This window comes from Salarias fasciatus, chromosome 6 (genome assembly GCF_902148845.1).
Source record: "Salarias fasciatus chromosome 6, fSalaFa1.1, whole genome shotgun sequence".
Taxonomy (NCBI): Eukaryota; Metazoa; Chordata; class Actinopteri; order Blenniiformes; family Blenniidae; genus Salarias; species Salarias fasciatus.
The window spans coordinates 29,329,887-29,353,385 of NC_043750.1; the positions used below are offsets into that span (position 1 = coordinate 29,329,887).

The 23,499-nt window shown below is 47.7% G+C and overlaps 1 protein-coding gene across 6 annotated transcripts in view; it reads right to left on the reverse strand.

The window, feature by feature from the left end:
* Nucleotides 1–252: 252 nt before the first annotated feature.
* Nucleotides 253–23,499, reverse strand: part of crebbpa (CREB binding lysine acetyltransferase a) — a 44,078-nt gene continuing 20,831 nt past the window's right edge. Inside the window, exons 3-31 of one of the 6 annotated variants that reach the window (XM_030095281.1) lie at nt 21,062–21,241; nt 20,554–20,809; nt 16,183–16,296; nt 14,686–14,958; nt 14,343–14,442; nt 14,035–14,172; nt 13,816–13,933; nt 13,518–13,689; nt 13,162–13,224; nt 12,725–12,846; nt 11,909–12,121; nt 11,311–11,625; nt 10,836–11,015; nt 10,132–10,303; nt 9,287–9,405; nt 8,940–9,179; nt 8,603–8,691; nt 7,577–7,657; nt 7,315–7,371; nt 6,620–6,697; nt 6,466–6,533; nt 6,153–6,303; nt 5,532–5,678; nt 5,183–5,296; nt 4,921–5,086; nt 4,569–4,736; nt 4,144–4,305; nt 3,756–4,037; nt 253–3,477 (exon numbers count right to left, since the gene is read on the reverse strand). In XM_030095281.1, coding sequence (XP_029951141.1) covers nt 1,219–3,477; nt 3,756–4,037; nt 4,144–4,305; nt 4,569–4,736; nt 4,921–5,086; nt 5,183–5,296; nt 5,532–5,678; nt 6,153–6,303; nt 6,466–6,533; nt 6,620–6,697; nt 7,315–7,371; nt 7,577–7,657; nt 8,603–8,691; nt 8,940–9,179; nt 9,287–9,405; nt 10,132–10,303; nt 10,836–11,015; nt 11,311–11,625; nt 11,909–12,121; nt 12,725–12,846; nt 13,162–13,224; nt 13,518–13,689; nt 13,816–13,933; nt 14,035–14,172; nt 14,343–14,442; nt 14,686–14,958; nt 16,183–16,296; nt 20,554–20,809; nt 21,062–21,241 — 6,597 coding nt within the window. In that variant the 3' untranslated portion in view covers nt 253–1,218. Of the gene's footprint in view, nt 3,478–3,755; nt 4,038–4,143; nt 4,306–4,568; nt 4,737–4,920; nt 5,087–5,182; nt 5,297–5,531; nt 5,679–6,152; nt 6,304–6,465; nt 6,534–6,619; nt 6,698–7,314; nt 7,372–7,576; nt 7,658–8,602; nt 8,692–8,939; nt 9,180–9,286; nt 9,406–10,131; nt 10,304–10,835; nt 11,016–11,310; nt 11,629–11,908; nt 12,122–12,724; nt 12,847–13,161; nt 13,225–13,517; nt 13,690–13,815; nt 13,934–14,034; nt 14,173–14,342; nt 14,443–14,685; nt 14,959–16,182; nt 16,297–20,553; nt 20,822–21,061; nt 21,242–23,499 lie in introns of all 6 variants that reach the window. The other 5 variants (XM_030095280.1, XM_030095279.1, XM_030095278.1 and 2 more) reach the window with 5 other exon arrangements.

The window sequence follows — 23,499 nt, forward strand, 5'->3', positions numbered from 1 at the left end:
CCGATTCAAGTTTCTGTGAGAGAGGAATGAGGGTTGATGACATTTAGTTTTCCTCAAGGTGAATCTCAAATGTGCCCTTCATCCCTAGATAGCACACGGTTTAGTGTAAAATTTAGAGGATCGGGCCTCATCCGAGATGTTGTCGACAAACAACCGGTGATCATTCCACCTCAGCTTAGGGGGCTGGTCTCTTTCTCACACTCTCTTTACAACTTTACAACATTTGTATGACAAAAAAGTATGACAAACTTATTTTTAATGTCAAAGCAACAAATTTCTACACCCGCAAGACAGATTCTCCCGAACTCCAGGCTACTGAGAAGTCGGCTGCAGTCCGTGTTGGTGAAATAGGTGAAACCATTTGAAGCTCTTAGTGATTGTGAGGGTTGGTGTCAGTGTCTTCATGTGTGCCTGCAAACGCACGCGGCTGCAGGACATTTCCTACTTTTAATACAACTGAGATCTGATCTTCATACACACACGCACACGCGCGCGCACACACACACACACACACACGCACGCACACAAAAAACAAAAAAAGGTAAGGGAGCGATCTCTGTCCCTGAACGCATCATCTCGCAGTAATGGAACAACACTAGATTACAATTTGCCAGGAATGACAGCTTTGAGAAGAAAAACGAAAACCTGGCCCGATTCCCAGACAAAATATTTTACAGTTTCAACAAAAAAATTCTTTTAAGTTCTTTTTCCAAAGGTACAAAATAAAAAGATATGAATAATATAATGCAATTGTACATTTTCTTTAAAAAAAAAAAAAAAAAAAAAAGAAAAGAAAAGAGAAATGAGAAAGGCGTGAAACCATACCAAAAACAAACCGAAAAGAATCGAGTACTGAACACATTTGGTCTCAACCAAAAAATATATTCTTCGTGATTTCAATTTTTTATCTAAGAAGCAACTTGCAAATCCCTCAGTATCATAAGGAAGAAATAACCCACCACATGTGGTTTAGGAAACAATTACATTCCCTCCAAGTCTTGACTTGTTTTTTTTTTTTTTCTCAGCCAAATTTTCTTTTCGTCTTTTTGCAGTTGAAACTTTTTACATGTCAGTACAAAAAAACGTTCTCAACCTTAGAAAGAACAAACGAAGCCCTCTGACGGGATAAAGAGTCCGAGGATGGGGAGGAGGAGGAGGAGGAGAGGGAGGAAGGGTCCCTGGGAGTGACAATGTGTTCTTTAGTTCCCAGCAGAAATGCTACAATCCCTCCACGAACTTCTCCAGCGTGTCCCCCGTGGCGTCTCCCACCATCCCCAGGTCACTGCTCAGCCCTCCTCTGCTGGGCGTGTTAAGCTGCGGGAGCATGGCGCTCTGTTCTGGCGTCCCCATGTGTCCCTGCTCCATGGACTGCAGCGGGCCCCCCAGGCCCGGGTGCGGCGACCCCGAGTGCGGCGGCGGGTGCTGCGGCGAGGGCTGCGGCTGGCTCTGCACCTGCGGCGAGGGGCTGGAATGTGGCGGCTGCTGTTGCGAGGGCGGACACGGCGACTGGACCGGGGCAGGGGAGCGGACCTGGTTGCTCAGGGCGTTGGCGAGCGCGGGCTGACCGGGCAGGTGGGCCCCGGCCTGGGGCTGGCCGGCCAGCAGGTGGGCCTGCGGGCTCATGGGGCTCGGCTGGGCCGGCGAGCCCAGCTGCTGCTTGAGGACGGCCTGCTGCTGGGGCGGGAGCTGCTGCTGCTGCTGCTGCTGCTGCTGGAGCAGCCGCTGGTGCAGCAGGTTCTGGGTGGAGTCCATCCCCATGCCCTGCTGGGCCATCTGCGCCATGGGGGGCAGCTGGCCCATGGGCCCCCCGGCGGCTCCTGCGCCCGCCTGCATGGCGATCTGCTGCTGCTGCTGCTGCATGCGGAGCTGGGAGTACGTGGTCGCCGTGCCCTGCGCCTGGGCGGGGAACTGGCCGGGATGGCCCTGAGGCATCACCCCCTGCTGCTGCTGCTGCGCCTGCTGCGCCTGCTGCTGTCGCAGCAGCTGCCGGCGGTACAGCTCCTGCAGCTGGGGGTTGTTGTTGTTGTGCGCGGCGTTCATCAGCTGCCCCTGAGCCCCCAGCTGAGCCATGCCCTGCACGGGAGCCTGCTGGGGCTGCTGGGGGGGCATCCCCGGCCTCTGGACGGCCCCGACAGGCATGGGCATGGTGGGCATGCCCGGCTGCTGGCCCGCCTGCTGCTGCTGCTGCGGCTGGTTGGCGTGGTACTTGGCCGTCCGCTGCTTGATGAACGCGGCCATGAGCTGCGGGTTTGACTTGAGGATGTTGAGGACTTGCTGCTGCTGCTGGGGCGAGCTGGGCGACTTGAGGGTGCGGAGGAGGTCCTGCAGGGCGTTGGGCTGGATGGTGCCGGGTCTCTGCGGGGTCTGCGGCCGGGCGCCGGGCTGCTGCGGTATCAGCATTCTCGGGCCCTGCGGACCTTGCTGCCCCGGCGCCACCATGGGGCGCTGCATGGGCATGTTCGGCTGCGGCGTTTGGCCCGGGACGAGGCCCGCCTGCTGGGCCTGAGCCGCCTGCATGGACCCCACGGCCGAGGTCCACTGGCCGGGCGCCATGCCGGGCTGCATGACCTGCGGCCCCCGGGGGCCCGGCACCATCTGCATGGGGGGCTGCATCGGGCCGGCCATGCGCGGCGGCGGCTGCTGCGGATTCATGGGCAAGCCGTTGGCGTTGACCCGGTAGGTCTGCTGGTTCTGTTGGGCCTGTGCCATCATCTCGATGTGCCTCGCCATCTTGACCGCGGCGAGCGGGGGCTGCTGCTGCGGCTGCTGCGGCTGCTGGGGGAGCGGGGACGGCTGCTGGTGTAGGGGGGACGCCTGGGGCCCCGGTTTGCCCTGCGACACCGGGGCCTGGGGCTGGCCCGGCCGCGGCGTGTTGGCGAACGACGGGGACATGACGCCCGCCGAGTTGGGCGTCTGCGGCTGGTTGGAAAGCGGCTGCTGCGGCGTCTGAGGAGTGTTGGGCTGCGTGTGGGAGGTGGGAGTGTTGGGGGCGGCCGAGGCCGGCGGGGACGGTAGCGGCATCGTTCTGCCCTGCATGGTGGCCATCCTCCTCTTCATCAGCTGGGCCTGCTGCAGCCGGTGCTGCAGCTGCTGCTGGCGCAGCTTGTGCTTGATGTTCAGGCAGAACGGGACCGGACATTTGTTCTCCTGACAGTGCTTTGCGTGGTAGCAGCACAGGGCGATGAGCTGCTTGCAGACGGGACAGCCGCCGTTGGTTTTGCGCTTGCAGCCTTTGGTGTGCTGCACCACGCGCTTCATCTTCTGGCAGGACGGTAAAGAGCAGTTGGCGTTGCGACACTGACAAGCGTGGACCAGGGACTGGATGCAGCGCTGGATGCTTAAGCGCCGGCTCTCCTGCGGGCTCTTGGAGGCCTCGCCGCTCTGGCTGTTGCTGTCGTCGTCCAGGCCAAGACCCCACTTCACCATCTGGTGCTCGTGGCCCTTCGTGTTGTAGCAATTAATGCAAAGATCAAAGTCCTGAGAGGAAGAAGGGAAAAAAGAAGAGGGGACATGAGTCCAACTGCAGCAGATAAACTCATCAAAAGTTAGATGAATGACCTCTTTGATCTGCTTCATCTACCCAGACTTGCTCCCCAGTCTGCTGGTCGAGCTGTCTGGGTTTAAACTGACCTCCTGCCACGTCCCATCGGGAAGTTTTTTTTTTTTTTTCAATATTTGCTGGCAAACGCCCCCGGAGTGGCTTTAACTGTCATCCACTGCTTCAAACCTCAAGACCGCACAGTGTTTGAACTTGCCTCGCACACGGTGCAGTGCCAGCGCGTCTCCACGTGGTGCTTGCACTCGTTGCAGGTGTAGACGAAGCGGTCCTGGCCCTGGTTGTGCAGCTCCACCAGCATGCACATGGTGCTCCACTTGCACCTCCGCAGGGAGCTGAACTCCCAGTGTTTGTCCCTCGCCAGGGTGAGGAAGGCGTCGCGGCCGTCCATCAGGTCGCAGGAGAGCAAGGGGTCGGGGTCGACGATGGGCGGCAGGGTGTTGACCATGGGCCCGGAGTGAAGGTGGATCACAAAGAACACCTGGGAGAAATCAAGAGGGGGGGAAAACGTGAGAGGCTTTTCTTCCACTGCGAGAAATCCACACGCAGCAACACGGAATGTCTGGCGTTAACAAACGCCATCTGACCTCTTTGTGCTTCTCCATGGTGGCGTATAACTTCTGGGACAGGTCGTTGGCTACATTCGGCATCCCAGGCTTCTTCTTATTGGCTCGGCTCACGCTGCTCTTGTTTTTATTGGTTTTTTTGTTGTTCTTCTTCTTCGCATTTTTACTGTCACTCGGTGTGCCCTGAAGAGTACATGAGATAAGTTGATAAAGCATTTACGCTCATCATCAGCATCATGCTGTCAATGTTCTCCCTCCATCTCCAAAATGAGTCTTTTAGACATGTTCAGGCTTTATGAAAGGACTTTTTTAAATTCCATAGCGCCTGTATCATCTATAGAAGCTTTTATACATACAGTCAATATCAAAGACAAAAACAACAAACCAAAAGGTTTTAAACCCAAATGGATTCTGGTTCTTGATCAAACGGTGACTCCGTGTCCCACCTCTGGAGTTTCAGACGCCGCAGTGTTCTCTTCTTTCTTCCTCTCCTCCTCCTCCTGCTCTAGCTCTTTGATGCTCTCTTCAAGCACATTTGGCCAGAAGTCGCCTTCAAAGTACGGCAGCTCGTTGGCGCTGGTCAGACGGTCCTCAGTCGCCTGTTTGAAGATGTCCTGAAAGAAGCGCGGAGAAACAGTCAAGCCAAAAACACTCGCTTGTGAGCAGAACTGTTCTTGGTAAGAAAAAGTATTCATACTTGTAAATACTGTCATATTTTATGCTTTTCAGAGTGGTTGATCTTTAAATAATCAAATATTTTCGTGCACAAGCACATTTATTATTTTTTTTTCCATTTACCTTGTAGTCATGCAGGATCCTTTCTGCAAAGGCTTTGTCCAGCATCTTCCTGTACCACTCCTGCAGTCTTTTAGGCTTGGGGATCTTCTGGTCGGGCGGATGGCAGTGGAAAATGTAGTCGTCCCCTTCGCTGGGGGGACACGCCCAGATGTGGCCCTGGGCGTACCTGTGGCACGGGCACAGACGGGACAGAGGTCAAGCCGAGCGCTGCTGAAGATCACTGAAGTTTTCAAGGTGTGAAATTAAGAACAAAAAGACTCACCCGAGTTTCTTGACATATTCAAGATAACCTATGAGGATCTCATGATACACGGCTGTCCGTAGAGTCCGAGGTTTGAAGAAGTGAATACTGTCAAGGTATGATATGTAGACCCGTCTGCAGAGGTTCGACAGAGAGAAAACAAACAGACTTTTAATTCAAAGAAGAAAAAATGCAGTCATTCAATCCAGATTCAATGCCAAGTAAGTAACTAAATACAAAACATTTTTATTTATTCATGTTCTTGATCTATCCTGAAATGTCCGATTACAACATGTTGCACACATGGATAAAGTGAAACTGTTGACACTCCAGTGAAAAACATGGCACATATGAGGTTAAGCGTACGGACCTAGTGTTGGGGAACGGACACTCGGAGCCATACTCCTGAACATGCATCCCAAAGAAGCAGACGTCCACGCCGTCTATTTCCTCAAATGCAAAAAGTGCTTTGGTTCTGTAAGGAAAGGTCTCAGGCATTTCGCCCGTGTCCACAAACCTGAAGGGAACAACACAAAGTACAAATTACAACACATTTAAAATGTTTACAAATCCATTTCCCCCTTTTTTTTGTGACTTTAAATCTCAGCTCATGAGCTGCGAACATCTTTAAATCCACCTCAAGATGAGAGGCTGGAGGAGCAGCTCCTCTCTGAAGGGATGGAACAGACGGACTTTGATGGAATGAGAGGAAACAGCAGACGATACGCCCAAGTTTGAACAATCCAGCTTGTAAACTGAGCAGCAGCTTACACATTGACTTTGAGTGGGTATAAATACTTTATGGAGAACATTCAGGTTTGACAGTAAAAACCCAGCTGGTTTCATACGGTGCAGGTCGGATTCAGGAAGGCGGGGATCAGTTACACCTCAGTCAACGGATGTTTTATTTACCCAAGAAAACATCTATCGGTAATTCTTTAAGAGGACACTCGCTCTCCTCCTGTCTCTATGCCGTCAGTGATGCTCTTACCTGGCTTTCATGCCCGGTTTCACCTCCACCGTTTTGTCAGAGCTCGCCACCACTCGCACAAACACTTCCCCGGCCTCCGGGTGGTTTTGTCTCTTCAAGTATTTATTCACGCGGTCCTCTATGTACATTCCCAATCGTGTCGACTGCAACCCTGCAGTAAACAAGGGAAGGAATATTGAGAAACTGACCATTTTTGCTACCATCTCAGTTTTCGTCGCCCTAAAATAACGTAACACTGACTTCGTTGTGGCTTGTGGCTGTGAAAAATCAAGGTAAAGCTTGGAAATTTCAAAACACAAAGAGGAGAACTCACTTTTTGCAGAGAACTTGTTTTCCTTCCGTGATTTTCCACCTTTCTTCAAACAGTTGTCACAGATAAATCTATACAGAGAGGGACAAAAATCAGACCTGCCGCCAACAAATCAGCACAAACGAAGCACTCCGCGCACAAGATATTGACAACTCACCCAGAAGGCCAAATGACCTCGTAGTGTAAGACGCAGATTTGGTGCATCTTCCGTCCACAATCTTTACATTCAACAAACCTGAAGAAGAGCAAACACACACAGTTTTCTCAGACATGCGCGCAGATGACTTCAAACTGCTGACGCGCTCAAAACAGTGGATGTTGTTTTTCCCCCTCCGAGGACGTCATTTGTATGAGCTCTGATGTCTTAACTGCTCAGGCAGCAAGAAACACAAACGTCTCGACTCAAGTTGATATTCCTCCAGTAGTTACGCACTTGCAAGCGGGTGATTACAAGAGCGCCTTTGAAGGAGGGTGAGGACACAAACTGTACTACTTATTAATGTCACAAAAAACTAAGTAAAGCAGTATCCCTGCAGATCAGAGCAGGCAGGGTTTTGTACCCTCATGTCAAAGCTGTGTGTGTGTGTGTGTGTGTGTGTGTGTGTGTGTGTGTGTGTGTGTGTGTGTGTGTAGCACAGCAGCGTTCAGCAGGTGGTGCTGCTGAATTACCCTGAAACCACAGTGAGCGGCTGGAGAGCCGCGCATCAAACGTCAAAAAGAAAAAGAAAAAAAAAAAAAACAGAAACACAAAAATGAAAACGTAATCAGTAGCATTTAAGTAGGAAGTTAAATCATTACTGATAACGGATGAGGCTAAATGCTACAAATTGGGAAGTGTGTGTGTGTGCTTACGGTTCAGGGTCCAGTACGTCGTTCTTCTTTCGCTCAAACTGGTCTTTCGATATCATCCTAAAGGGAAAAAGAAAGTATGTAAGAAACACTAAAGAAAGTAACTGTGTTCATGCTTCCAGACTGAATTCTAATCATAGACATTCATTATGTGATCTTGGTTGAAACAAAACTTCGCTGATAAATACACAGCTTCATCGTTTCGAAGCTTCAGAGCCTTCAGATTATTGTCATTGAGCAGGAGGTTTTTCGAAAGTGAACTTACGTCTGTGGCTGCGCGGGATCGTCTCCTAACGTCACACTCTCCCCCTGGATCTCATTAAAGCATTTTTCACAGAAATGATACCTGCAAAGAAACGTTCAAACGTTACGGATGCAGCTGAAAACAGACAGCAGTGTTATTTTCCTCATGCGATGAGGACAATATGAAATGTTTGTCTCCTGGTTTGTCAGGATTCAACACAATTCTGCACAAGACGACACTTCTATATTTTATGTTTCAGAAAAGAGAGTGGGGAATCCCAGTTCTCCCATTGAGGGTGTAAACGGAGCGCTGCAGGAGCCTCGTGCTGACTGTCAGGCTGTTTCACTACCGCCGCCGCTCCGCTCTCTAAAGTGCCCGGTCCAAGTGTGTGAGAGAGAGAGAGGAAAAAAAAGACTTGCAGTACCACGATTCATACAGCAGGAGGTGCAGAGGAGCACAGTGTAAGCCAGTTTGCACTGGGTTTCAAGTGAGAGGAAAAGGCAAAGATGAGCAAGGCTGTGTGTGGCCTTTACCCAGCTTTATACTTTCATCCCTCCTGCAGGAGCGCGGCAGCGGCCCTGAATTCACCCAGTCTCTTGATAAAAGCTGAACCAAAAATAATGAAAACAAAGCTGCTTCTTTTTCTTCCTTTTCAGTGCGACACTCTTTTTGGGTTTGGGGTGTTCAGAGCGTTTCTCTTGATGTGCGACGCCGCAACCCGGCAGATGTTAATAAATGCTGCGAACAAACCCATTCTGTGGCCTCACGCTGTGCCAAGACTGGGAGGCAGAATCATTAAAGCTGCGAGCTGTCAGGATGACGGCGCCGCCCGGATCACAGCGGTCCCTCCTGAGCTCCGGCAGCAGCACGAGCCTGGCTGCAGGGGACGGCAAACGCCGCTCAGATGGCTGCGTCTGCCGTCCACCGGCACGCTATAAAACCGTCCGATCGAGGGTTGGACTTTCCAGCACAGTTTGCCAGCGCCAAGCGATGCTCACCTACAGGTGCAAAAACAACACAGAGCAGGAACGTTTATTCCACACACACCTGTTCTGGTAACTGTAGTATGTGCCTCCAGTAGGTATGGTGCAGAGCTGCTTGCCGTAGCAACAGAGGGTCTGAGGGGAGAACTCGTACTGCAAACAAGAGAGATCACAATGAGGAACAACACATTTTAAACCAAACTGATCAATAATTGTAAAGAAAAAAAAAGAAGTCCAGTAAGACAGGGTTTAAAAGTTTTGGCTCCAGAGGAGTTTATATCTGCCACGGCTTCCATGTTTTTAAAATCAATCTCTAAACTACAGCGAGGTGGAGAACTCCGGCCCCTCCAGCTCAAACAAAGAGTTCCGTGTGTTTTTACAAACCCGACTGCCCGTCTCACCTTCCTCCCGCAGCAGTAGCCCAGGCCCTGCATGACCGGGTCGATCTCCGACTCGAACACTTCGGCCAGCTTGGAGCAGTACTTGTAGACGCGGGATGTCTTGCGGTTGTAGAGCCAGGCGTTGTTGAACATCAGCCAGACGTCGTCCACGTACTGCCAGGGCTCCTGGTACTGGCCCGTGTCGAGCTTACGCTTTATTGTGGACAGGTCGATCGGGTTCTTTACAATGTCAAAGTAGTCCTGGAGAGAGAAGAACAGGAACGTCTTACACTCTACAGAGGAGGACCGATGCAGCCGTGTTATGTGGATGTAAAAAACTTGATCAGGAGGATTTGTTTGCTACCTACCGGGATTCCAAGAAGCATGGGGTCTACTGGCTGCCTGAAGGGAAGCGATTCGGGGTCCTGTCGGTACAGAGACTCCAGGGTCGGCATCAGAGCCTGGCGCAACTCCTCGGGCTTAAAAACTGAAAAATCAACAGTGGAAATGCAAGTTAAGTGACAAGTCTGGCAAACAACTACTACAAATAATACTGCAGGAGAAAAAAAAGCAAACCAACAGTGAGTTGATACTCAAACACTGTCCAATCTAAACTATGTTTGAGTTTCTTCTTAAACAGTGTCCCGTGTTGTGTAATCAGTTTTGATATCCATACTATTACTGTGGTTTTGAGAGTTAAAAAAAGAAGCAGCAGCAGCTCTGTATTTCTCTCTGTGTTTGTGTCTTTAACGTTCACCTCAGCTGTGACTGAACGTCATGAAGGTATCGATGCCACCACATCTACAGATATGGCTTCCAAACAGGCGCTGGATACTTCCTCTGTGGTGGAGCATTATGTTCCTTTCCTCTATGCGTGTGAAACTTTTCTAACAGAAATAAAATCTGCACAGACAAGTCGGGGATATGAAAACTGCAGTTCAAATCAGCGACAGAACAGCCCGTCGGTTTGATCATTTATTGAGGATATTCTCACGGCAGGCCCATGGGCCTGTTGATTGTTTCTCTTGAGTACCGGCAGCATCAAAGAAAGCGCAGCAGAGTCTGGACACTGTTCAGTCAGTGTCAGGCTCATGATGTTGCATTAAGGTTCCTCACAGCTGGAACAGTCGGGCTTGATTATCTGAGATAATAAAAACCCTCTAAATCGTTTCTTCGTCTCAGTTTTTGAAACGTGCTTCGGTTTTAATCTTACTTTTCCTCCGTGACTGAGAGGGGGACGAGGAGGTCGTGCTGTTGGCGCCGCCCTCTTCCTCTTCTTTGGGTTCTGTCTTCATTTCCGGCTTTTTCTCCTCCACCTCCATTTGCTCCGTCTTTTCTTCAGGCTCTTCCTTCTTTACCAACGCCGAAGAAGAGTCTTCCTCAGTCTAAAAACACAAACAGGCAAATGAGTCACCGCACGAAGGTCGAGCTGCTTGACCGGAGGGATCATCGGGAGAGGAATGCTTCCTTTTTGGTAGAAGGTTAATTAAGGGTTTTGCCTGTTGGGTTGTTTGAGCATTCCTCCTTTCTGATGTCGTCGGTCAACAAGAAGGCAATTTTATTAACAGCAGCGCGAACAAGAGTGAATTGTCTGCAGTAACACTGGGAAGGGCCTCTGGAATCAACTAAAGGAAACATTCAGCTCTACGTTTGTCTAAACAACACAATGTAAATGTTTCTTCAAGATTTTCCAAACAAATAAAACGATCCTCCCAATGAAATGTTGAAGTTATTCAACCCAGAGAAGCTTCACTTCAGAGACACTCGTTAGTATGTATGAAACGTCCACGCCGATTTAGAGCTGCAATTTGTGAGAGGGCCGTCTGAACTTTAACGGGGGTCTCAGGTGTGTGAAGCTCTTCAATTTGAGCTCATCGATATTTCAGGTTTTGATTCAAACGCGCAGCTGCTGCCCACCTCCATCTTGGGCTCGGGTTTGCCGCCAGCGGCCTCAAACTCCTGTTGGTCGTGGTGAGTCTCCGTCTTCACCTCCTGGACGGGCAGGTCGGCCCCGACGTGCTGCGAGTGCAGGTCGGCGCTGGCGGCCGAGGCCGGCGTGGGTACCCGGTTATCCAGACTGGCTCCTGGCTGAGACAGCTGAAACACAGAGGGAAGCAGGACGAGGTGAGCGGCGGCGGCGCGACTCCACGACGGCTTCGCTCGCTCTGGTTTGCATGCAGATGACCGCCGCTGTTTCTATCACGGCTCCTCGGGGTTGGACTGAGGAAGCATTCCCATTGCAATGGAGGCTACAGAGTGGCGGAGATGAAGCTATCAAGATGGAGGTGCGGATGGAATGGCTCGGAACATGGCGGTTCAGAGGGATGGGAGCTTGCACCGGAGGGAGCGGGACGGGTCAGAGTGGAGGGCATGCTGAGGGACTCGGTCTCACCGGCGTGGTAGGGGGCTGAGGCGGGGGCTGCGTCTGCGCCGCTGCGGGGAGCTCCGCCTGGGGTTGGGGCTGGGCGGGGCAGGGCGGGGCGGCGCCCTGGGCTGGGGCTGGGGCGGGGCCGGGGCCGGGGAGGGTGGGGGTGGAGCTGCGGCTGGAGGGCTGGGGGTGCGGCAGGTTAGTGGCCCCCCCAGCCGTGGAGGCGGAGGAGGCGGCAGGCGGAGGCGTGGAGTGCAAGGGGGTTTGGGAGGAGGCTAGCTGAGGGCCCAGCGAGGGGCCAAGTGCATTCATGGGGAGGTTAGCGCTCTGCTGTTGCTGCTGCTGGAGAGAAGGACACATAAAAGACCAGGCGGACACACACACACACGCACACACACGCAGACATACAGCCACAACACCAAACAAACACCACACATAATTTAGGATTTAGAGAGCACCTTGTGAATGGATTGATTTGTTTTTTTTCCAGAGCAATTAGTGTGAGGTATGACTGGTTAAAGAACATCGAGTTTAGTTTCTAAGAAACTACTTGGAGTTAAAGAGGCCATCCTGCTCAGTCTGCTCCAGCTCCCCCCACTAATCGTCTCTCTGAGCTTCTCACCTGGGTGACAGCAGCTTGGGCCGGTGGCTGGCCCATCCCGGGCCCCACCGTCACATTCATGGCCCCCGTCGCAGCCACTGCAGCAGAGCCAGGCGGGAACTGGGTCTGAGGCAGAAACTGGCCCTGGCTGGCCGTCTGGCCCACCATGTTGCCTCCGCTGTGTCCGGCTATCATGCCCTGGGCCTGGGGCATCCTGGAGGGAGACAATCCCATCTGGAAGGCAAGAAAAGAAGAAAGGACTAAATTTACTGTTTCCATTATTTAAAAAAAGCATCAGCTTTGGCAAACAGGAAACCATTACAGGATTAATACTGGAATTCAAGCTGCACAACATGCAGTCAGCGTCGGCTGTTCACAAACAAGTGGACTGTTGTTTGATTTGGACTTTTTTTCTTCTTTCTTTGTTCTTGTCAGACCATCTTGAAGTCCATCACTTCCATGAGGAATAAACATCTTCCATTATGGTGAGAACCACAAGTGTGCCATTGTGTGTAATTGTGCTGAATGTTTTGTGAAGCAGGCTGCTGCGTTGTTTAATTAACATGCCTTCATTTGTCACCTTACAACATTTTACATCATTATCTGTGGTGACAACGCTTGTGAAACCAAGCTGCATTTCTTTAAAAACTGGCCCGTGGGTCAAGACGGAAGACGAGGGCTACATGTGGCGTACGGTGTGTATTCAGTGTGCTCATGTTTAAAAACCATCAGCGACTTTAGAACAAATCTTAACTCTTGCTTCACTTTTATCCAAACTAAACCCGATTCCACTTGTGCCATGAGGTGAAACTAGGTTTCCTGTGTGTCTGGTCTCACCGCTGGGACGGAGCTCATGTTCATCTGCTGCGGGTGGTTCATGGGCGAAGCAGCTCGGGCTCCCATCGGCGCCTGGGACATCTGGGCGTTGGGCAGAGCCATGTGGTTGAACTGGTTGATTCCTGCAGAGGAGAGCGGACGGGAGAGTAACATCAACTGAAACAAGCTGAAACCATGAGAACAGGAACACACCACACAGCCAATACTGCCCATACTTTTTGATTCGCACTGTATTAACTTAAATTTGCGGTAAATGATGTGATAGATCGAAAAACTGAATTAAAGCCCCAGTATTACATTGGAACAAGCAGACTTTAAGATCTTTTCTGAATTGTAAGAAGCTCTTCAGTTCTCAATTATTATATTCAGATACATATATCATGTAGGTTTGTTTTGTTCAAATGTAAACTATGCAGAAAGTATCAATGAGAACGTACCTTGCGGAACCTGCATGCGGTTCATGATCTGATTTGGCATGTTGGGGAGAGGAACAGGTCCATCTGTAAGACAAATGGAGGATAAAAGCATGAATAAGTGAAGATATATTCAAAAATTCTTACAAGTTCAAATGTTGCATCTTTTTAATTTAAAGCAATATCAATTCACAATTTATAGATTAGAAAGAAAGTATAATTTATGGTTTTGTCATTAACATTTTGCTAAAAGAATAAGGTGAATTATTATAATTCCGGAGTGGCTACTTAATGCACGTCAGTAACTTTTGCACAAATCCTAGCAAAGCGATCCTTAGATGCAAAAACACTGATTTTCTATGATTTTAACTGAAACCCACTCTGTGGTCTCGGGCCCAGGGCGTTGGGCTGCGGGAGGCAGGGCTGCTGGGCGCCCTGAGCAGCGATCGGCGCCTGGTTGATGATCTGCTTCTGTAGTCTCGAACGTCGCTTCTCCTCCAGCTCCTTTTGGATTTTGTATATTTTCTCTGCCAGGAAGTGATAGTACTCGTCCTGAAAGGAAGACGAACAGAGTCAGGTTGAGTGAGAATAAGTATTTTGTGACATTAGCAGGGTTGAGGATGTGGTCTCATGTAGAACTGAACTCAGGAAGTCGTGCTCTGGTAACAGAACACTCACCCGGCTGTTAGCCGACTCGTACATGTCGCCTTCCACCTTTCGGGCGTAGGCCACCAGGTTCTCCATTCGTCTGTCCTTCAAAGCTGCCGGGTCAGGGGTGGGGAATATGGCTTGTACTCTGCCAGAGGAAAACACAGATTGCAGCAATCAAGTCATATATTTTAATTTAAAGCCAGGAAGCGAACATCGGATCTGATCTCTGCAGTGTTTCGCCCTTACAGTTTGTGAACGAGGTGATTGCGCAGGTCCTGAGTGACATGCTCGTGCCAGGCTTTCCTGGAGCCTGTGGCAGAGACGGGTGCTGCTGTGGGTAGGTTTCCCATCGATCCCACACTTGACCCATCTGACGGCAGCTGACTGGAGGCGGAACGGAAGAGAAGGAGGATGTTACAACGCAGATCCATTAAACTGCTCTCACATTCAATTCTAGCTTCAGAAAAGTAAAAGCCCTCATAAAGTTGCATTTTCTAAAAGGTTTCTTCAGTTCATGTGAATAAATCAAATGCGTTACGGGCACAGGGACTGACTTGTTAGTGTTGAGCGTGTTGGGGAGGGAGTCTGTGTGCAGGTTTGTCTGTTCTGAAGTGGTCACACCCATCGTAGCACCTCCAAGAGCCATCTGGTTACCTGAGAAGACACAACATTGTGAGCAAACATCGATTAAAAACAACAGATCTCAGTGTGAGCAGCGACTCGCTACTATATTCAAATCTCCTTTTTAAAAAAAGCCAGACATACTGTGAATGAGTACCGTCAGATTTGGATTACATATGTTTTTGCAGCCTAGTCTGAAACAAATCAGCGGCTGCACACATCGACTTTTAGCTGCTAAAATAAAATGTGGCACAAAACAAGCCTGTCAGCCTTTACCAAGTGCGTTGAGAGGTCTCATCTGCTGCTGAAGCTGCTGTTGTTGGGCCTGGGCGTTCTGTGCACCTGCTGCCTGTCCCGGGCCTTGGGCCTGCTGGGTCTGAGCCTGCCCAGTGGCCTGGCTGCTGTAGGGCAGCCCAAGTGCTGCGTACGCTCTCTGCATGGAGCTGGGATCTATGGGGGCTGAGGTATTGATGGTGGGGGCGCTGGGCTGGCCCACGCCAACAGAGGACATGGGGTTCTGGAGGGCGGCGTTGGGGGAACTCAGCATGGCTGTTGAGAGAGATTGAGCCGTCAGTCCAAAAAAAACGCCCACATGCGACAGCTTGCAGTGTTGACCATCGTTGCTCATTGTAATGCCGCAGCAAGTAGATCACATAAACAAAGAGCAAATGTTTGCTGTAAGCCAAACACTGAAAATATTTTAAAAACACAACCGAATGGTGGAATAAGGAAAAAAAAAAAAAAAAACAACACACACACATATATTTGCATATTTTAACCTGTGGCAAGATTATGGCGTAACCTGACAGCATAATGAAAGGAGAGCAGCAAAGCAAGACTAAATGCATTAAAGGCACAGAACTGCATAAATCCACGGATCCCTCTGGGGGACAGGGCGTACACATACTTTTCTGGGTTCAGATTTTAGTCAGGTTATAACAGCCTTCAGTCTGCGCAGAGACAAAAATTGGAGGAGGCAGAACAAAGAAACGCGGCTCTCTGTTTGCGTTGGCAGGAGCACAAGTCTCAACATCATGTCCTTTAACATGCAGACCAAACGCTGGAATGCTCAGAGCGATGAAAGATGCTCAACAGCAAGTTGAAGAAAGAAAGAAAGCAGGACAGAAGTGTAAATCTGACTACTGTAAATGAGCCAGGGAGTGGGGAAATTAAAAAAAAAAAAAAAAAAAAAAAAAAGACGGCGAGGCCCAAAAGTCCGCGAAAAAAAAAACCTTTAAAAGAGAAGCCGTCTCAGTATGAAGCACAGGGAGTCAAACGTGAGGCTGTTCGATTGAGGAGAAGTCATAAACAAGCCAACAGCCAATCGCTCAGCGGGATTCCTCCTGCACACACTCTTGTGTGTGTCGTCCCCCCCACCACCACCCCCAGCCGCCGCCGCGCTCCCATCCCTCCTGTGTGTCAGATTACAAGCCCAGCAGGACTACGCTCTTACTCATCGAGTGATTTAAGTCACCGTGGAGCCGCACAGACCGAGAAATAAACCGCCGACAGATTCTGTGCAGCTATTAGCGCCCAGATTCAACGCAAAGCCATCTCTGGCTGCTTAAGAAGAGCAAAAAAAGCATCACTCTAGTCAGTTTTAGATATCCGACGTCAACAGACACGGATGATTTCCTGTTCTGACGGAGAAAGAATGAGACCGGACTCCACAGTCAATGGAGGCGATTCAGCCGTGTGTTTGCCGTCTGCGGTCCCGGCGAGCAACTTGACAATGGTAAAGGGACAGTAGGTCAGAGTGCTACTTCTACTTACGCTGCTGGGTACGCTTGTCACTGGCATTCTTCAGCGGGAGACAGACGGGGCAGTCGTGTCGTGTGCAATTTTTCCAGTGGGAGATGATCTGTCTGGACGACGCACAGTGAGCCACTGCAAGGAGAAATAAAGGTTTAAAATCCTGACGCCCATTAAACGTGCGTGCATGCATGCATGAGTTGTCACGTGATCGGGACTTAAATGTTTGTTTAGATGACAGGATTTCAAAGATTGATTGAGCGGCAAATAAAATTAAATTGCAGAAAGTTTAAGTACTGCTTCAAAACCACAATTATTTTCTTTTAGTCCAAAAATCTCAACATGAAATTACATATCCATAATAAAGCACTTAAAAGTTTTAAACAACCACCGCAGCTGACAAAAAACTGCAAGCAACAACTTCTTTCGAGTCTTTTTCTTTTTAAAGTTCTGTAATTTACCAATAATTTGTAAACTTACATCAACACTCTCGTCTTCATCCTCATGAGATGATTTACTATCATCACGATATGAAAAATAACGCATACAAAAAACACGCTCAAAAGTTTGGATCAAACATAAAGTTCAATAGCACAAATGAATGAAGGAGTTAATGGTGCTCCAGGGATATGAGTAAAAAAAAAAAAACTGCATACATACTGAGACAGATGGAGACCAAGAGAAATGGGGGGAAATGTGCATCTAAAATGCCAAAATCTCTTGCTTTTTAGCTAATTTTTACTCTTAAAAGACTGGAACGTGACCAAACACCGACTTCCCGATGGGAATCTGATCAACCAGACGCTTTTACTCTATATGTGGCCAAGCTGATGTAGTAGCGTCACATTTACAAAGAATTCACAAGCAGGCCAAAACTCACACCCGCTAGCAATCAGGCACTCAACGGCGTTCGTCCACATACAATTACTGACTGGCTTCAGTCTTCAAGAGCGATGTGCTAATAAACATCTTTACAGGAACGCGAACAGCGAACGGCACTGGCAAACACCCAGGCACCTCCGCGCTCGCATGCTGGTGACTGTTTGTAGACTCACCTTGTAGTGGTAAACAAAGACAAGGGCTCAGATTTAAGTCCAGCATGTGGTTTAAGCTCTGGAGTTCATCAGCAGGTGAAAGCGATCTAAATCAACACATCTCAAATGGATCCAAAACCCAACAAATAACCGAGTGGGTGGGGAAGGGACTCACTCTCAGTGGTTATTTCAAACAGACCGAGAGGCCACGATGGTGAGCAAGAGGAAGTAAGCTACCAAGCAGAGAGCGCAGACACCCCGACACTTAACACCTCGGTCTTTCACATGGTTAGCGTGCGATTCAGCAAGTGTCCGAGCCCAAAAGCAACGACGACATAAAACCCCAATTTAAATGAGAGAAACTCAGGGGACTTTTCTATCAATCACATGAATTCTGAGACCGACACTGAAACGAGCTCTCAGAGATGGCATCAGGTATTCTAAAGTTTCAAATCTGAATTTAGACTGAACACAGATGCCAATTTATTTATTTATTTTTTAAAGTCCATTCATCTACGCTTGCTAACACAAACCTGCAACACAAAACAACACTAGCCGTCTAAGACGGAAGATAATCAATCGTGGGGATGCCATTGATCGTGGAATCTGATCATGTATTTGAGGTCTCATGTTAGAAAGAGAGACAGGTTCAAAAAAGGTCACATGACCAGACAGCATGTGAATATTTTCCAACAGTGTCACGACTTGTTGCCCACTGGACGGCACAGTGTGATGGAATGACACGATAATCTAATGTCAATAAAGTGAATAAAGCAGATCATGTCAACTGAAGTTATTTTCTGAAGGTATTACTGTGTACTTCAGCACATAAGACTGTCCTCACCCTGTTCTCCTTCCATATTAGACCAGCCTCACCAGCCTTACCTCCAATTCATTGGAAAGGAGCATTGTGAAGCCAATTTTACAAAATTAAAGCGAAACAGTGTCATACCTTTGCAGGAACTTTTGAACTTTTAGGACAGTGAAAGTTTAGCGGGGTCTTCTTGAGTTTTTAGAGTCAGTTAAAACCTAAGCGACAGGTTTTACAACTGTGAGAATGTAGGATACAGATGCCTCATTGACAACTGTCAGGCAAGGGAAACATGCTAGAACAGCACAGAAATGCAAACCAATTCAGAATGCCACAACATCAGCACTCAAAGTGTATTGGCTTTCCTTTAGTAGCTGCTTTATTTCAGCCTCTCTCAATCCATTCTTGAACAGATCTCTCTGACTCAAACCTTTAAAACATGACCGTGCCTGTAGCATGGCAAGAAAAAAAAATCATTAACAGTAGATAGTTCAGTAAACCTCAACACAATTTTGGCCAAAACTGACAGAGAGGAGTGAATATTAATAGAACCAGACGAACCTGTCACTGCAAAGATCATTTTACCACAAACAGTTTTATTACCTCTGGAGAGAGAGAAGCACCGAAGGGACTCTCTGTTACTACCCCACCAACCGCACACCCATGACAAAGCTGGCACCATCCTGAACAGTACGTGCCAAACAACACGTGTAAGTAGCTGTGTGTGCATGTGCTACAGAAACATAATTGCTATTTTAGAATGTAATTTGGCATTTGAGATGCTCTGACTTTCAGTTTTGATTTCAATCTTGATATACCAGAATTCACAGGCTTCGTAATTAAGAACAGTTAAAGATTTGGTATTGAAGATTTTGAACCGATATCTGCTTTGTTCTGAGTATTGCTAACTGTTAATTTAAAAAGCCTACCACTAATTGTTTAAAGCCAATCTGATCTTCAAAGCGCTACATTTGCACCGGTACATAGCATTACTGGGAGGGAATCTTTGCAGCAAGAAATCTTTCAATTTAGGGGAAAATTGCAAACTGAAATTTATTTCACGTTTATTTAAGGTCAAATCATAATATCTGTTGCAAATATAGCAGTTTCAAATATCACACTGTCCTACGTCACACACAAAAACAAAGAAGAACGGGAAAGATGAACAGTTCAGCCGTTGCGATTTACTACCATTATATGGACTGAATATCCACAGGCTGTCACCACAATTGCAGCAATTAATAGAGCAATAAATCGTCCAACTACGACAATATGAACGCAACAAAATGCTGTAGTAAAGCATCCTAGTGTATGTTATGCTTTCAGCATTCCTTCGAATAACGTGGTAAAATTAGGAAACAACGTGATCCTTCTTAGAGATGGAACAGCAGCGAAGTCAGTAACACAACAGGAAACGAAAACCCAACAATCATGCTAGAAAAGCTTCGAGCTGTTAGAAGAACCATCATCTCAGCAAAGCCATTAGTCATGAACCGTCAATGTGGAAATACAGGATTGAAGCCACTTTTAAAGTGCTTAAAGACATTTACTCAAGCTACATTTACAGGAACGTAATAACCACAAGACCCAAAAAAAAAAAAAAAAAAAAAAAAAAAAAAAAAAGGCACTGTGAGGCTCGTTTTGGAAGCATTGGCTTGTGTGTGCTTCTAAACAGCAGGGACAGGTCAGACCTGAGGGAAGCACGAATGCAGATAAATACAGAGAAGGTGCTTGGAAGGTCTTTGAAGAAAACTCGCTCCAGACGGCGTTATGGCCTGAAACTTCAGTGAGTGTTCATCAGCATGACAATGATCTGAAATGCACAGTCAAGAAAACGTCTAAAGTGTCTTGAGAACAAGCCTCTGACCGTCTGTCAGTGTTTTAGGCTCTCAAATCCAGGTGTGCCACACTTGTAAAGACTTATCCAACAAGCCAGACTTTTGAGTTGTAACCACTGCCAAAGAGTTTCCACAAAAAGGCCCAGAGAACAGGAGTGAAGTAAAAACAGAACGACCATTCACTGAACTACCTTTTTGTTTAGTCCTAAAAAGAATTAAAAACCATCTGAAATACACAGTGGACACTTCAAAAAGATTAGAAACTTAACATACACATAAAGAGACACAGCTACTTCCATTGTTGCGATGGATGTCAGTTTTGCCCCAGTATATACGTTAGATACACAAGTTCTGGATCAGTTAAATCATCAATGTGCTGCCTCACCAGGGAACTGTTCATGCCGTGTGCTAGACACACTGCAAATCAACGAATAAGCACAACTGAACATGAAACTCAATTTTCATACCTCGACTTTCTCATTAGGCAAACCTGTGTGATGCTGTTTTGTTTTCACTTTTCATATTCAGTTGTGTGTGTGTGTGTGTGTGTGTGTGTGTGTGTGTGTGTGTGTGTGTGTGTGTGTACATTCACTCAGAAGAACTTTTGTTAGAGCACTAACAAAAGCAGAATCGAGACCAAAATCAAAGTGACTTCAGAGAGTTTCGCCACATCTGGAGATTTCCTAATTTCACAAATGCTCCAACTCACCCTGGCAGGATTTCCCGGCCTGGCAGTGGGTCATGTGATTGAGGACGTTCTTCATGGTGCGGCAGTGAGGCAGGGCGCAGGCCCTCACCTCCCCGTTGGCCTGCTCTCGTCGCTGGCACTTGTGTGCGTGGAGCAGCAGGACCAGCTGCTGCTGGATCAGCTTGCGCTTCTCGGGGTCGGCGGTGGGGCCGGCCGATGGGACGGCCACTCCCCCGCCGCCGGCCAGTGGAAGCATCGTCGCCTGCTGCTGAGGCTGCTGCTGGAGCTGCTGCGTGGATGGCAAGGAGGGAAGCGGCGAGATGTCAGCACTGTGGCGAGTTAGAATCAAGACAAACTGATCCCTGATCACCACAATACTCATTCAAACTATTTAATCACATACTTTGTGGCCTTGAAATGAATTAGTCATGGAAACGTGTTTGTAGTTCAAAGAATTGGGAATCAAAAAGTTACTATTAAATCAAGAGAACAGAAAAAGTTTCTAATAAAGACGCAAAAAAGCACTGACCATGTTTGGCACGCTCGTCACAGCAGCCCCTTTCAGCTCGTTGGGGAAGGGCGGCAGGCTGTTGGCGAGGGCGGCCTTGTTCTGGAGCTGCTGTTGAGGGGTGAGCTGCTGGCCCGGTCCGGCTGCAGCCTGACCGTAAGGCTGAGCCCCAAAAGGACCGCCATTGCTACCAAGGCCCATCTGCAAATACAAACGACAAATGTTGAGATTGTGGTTTTCTATTGTTAGTGTCACAAACACAATGAGCTCCTTTGGAGCCAGATCCAAACCGCCACATGGCTACAGAAGTGATTCACTCTGTAAAAGATTACATTGAGGATTACGCCTATTTTTTTCCACTGTCAACAGTCATTTATAGAGCCGACATGCCAACAAAGGCTCTGAATCCATTTCATTGCCAATTTGTCATTACAAGACCCCCTCCACTAAGGCGCTCACCACCGTATCTGTGCCAGAGCGATTGTGCACGGTTCTTCTGCCTGAACCGGCCCAGTGAAGCTCTGGCGCTGTGACAGCTCAGCGTGACACCGGCTATTGGCAGGATCGACTTCACCGCCTTTTACCGACCACAGAACCATTTCCACCCTTTTCTCATCCTCACTTCACCAAAACAGCTAATCAGTTGTGTAAATGGAGTGAACCCAAAAGACGCAGAACACTGACAAACATTAACAATTAGGAGCAGTGGTCAAGTTAAAACCTCCAGGTCCGTAGCTTTTTTGTAATGACAGTTTGATGCATCCGCAAGTAACTGATCTGACTTCTAATCAACGAGAATCTGACAGTCGTATCCACACGATCCTGTCGGGTTACAAAAGAAAGTCTTTCTGTAATTAAAGATTACAACAAATACAGCTGGCCAGAGAAAGACGGGTCGAGAAAAGGCAAGTCAACACTGCCATCTGCAGATTTTGAACAGTTTGATGACAATTATCATTAATTTCATGATAAAAATTCAACATAATAGGCATTCAGTTAAAGTTTACCCAAACAGGCGACACCAAAATGAGCCCCAGAATACATTACTCTTCTTTTGACTCCTTTGTCCTCAAATGATTCCTTCAGAGGTTTTTAGCTTTAGACAACATGTCATAAGTTGAAAACAGCCAGGTCTAATTAAGCAGCATTGTTGCCTTTATATTTGCAATTGCAATATTTCAACTAAATTAATCAATTAGCAAATTCAGCAATACAGTAATAGATTTAAACACAATCAATACACAGAATTTTTGGGGAGACGTAAACACGAATGAAGAAATGATCTTCGTGAGTACTAAATTAAAGTCATACCCATTAATGACAATTAAAATGTCATTTAAAACATGCCATATGTATAACCATTTTGTATTTGCGATGGGACTGAAACTGTAAGGTGTCAATTACAATTAAATTCTATAGTGGCAAAAATGTGTTTTAAGTTGTATAGAATTTATTCATTTCATGCTTTGAAACACTTTTTGTGTGCATGAGAGAAAGTTTTAGTTGCTTGTCATACTGACGCATCAGACACCAACAAACCCCGGCCATAAAAAACAGCCATGACAGCAGAATGCCAGTGAATAATCCATGAAATAAAATTATTAAAATGTGGTTATTTCAAGTCTGAATGGCAGGACTCTCTGAAAAAGAAGACACTGGTCTCGATGACAGTCTGGGAAAACAAAGGTAAAAAATGTAAATTAAAAAGTGCCATTAGGCTCAAAAGATTGAAATTGTTCAAATTTATGTTTGCTACTCCGAACTGTAAAAACTAAACCTATCAAGTAAAATAGTAGCCCCAGTATCAGTAGTTAGTTGCAGTTTGTTGTCTGCATCAATTCAAACTGCAATTTAAATTTCTTTTTAAATGTTTTGTGTTGGATAAAGCAGAATTACACCAGCTTTTATAAAATCTGTCACTCATAAAGCTTAATAACAAAAGTTCCCGTAACCTAAATATACAAAGGCTGCACACTGTAGGCTTGATAAAAGATTCAATAGTTGCATTTACAAAAAAAACTCATGAACTGGCAACTGAATAAATGCATCTAAATGGTTAATTATTGGCACAATAAACGTCAAGAGCTGGAAATGCATATATTAAGACATATTGCACCAGGGGGAATTAAATCCTAGTTAGCGAGTTGCTTTACACACTGATTAGCTTGCTGCTGCTCTATCATCCACAGAGCTGCTGGGAGACCACACTCGGCCATGCCAGGCCAGGCTGGATCCCCTCAGGCTGTTGACACCGCTCCAGCAGACCAGATAAAAAAGACCCAGCTGAGACGACCAGACACTGGCAGCTTTTCAACACAGCTGAGCAGGCAGGCAGACGCGCGCGCACACACACACACACACACATACATACACACACACACCGCCCCCTCTGGTTGACTCCTCTCATTCAGGCCCCCGCTCTGACACACTCCACACATCGGCAAGCAGGACAGTTGCCA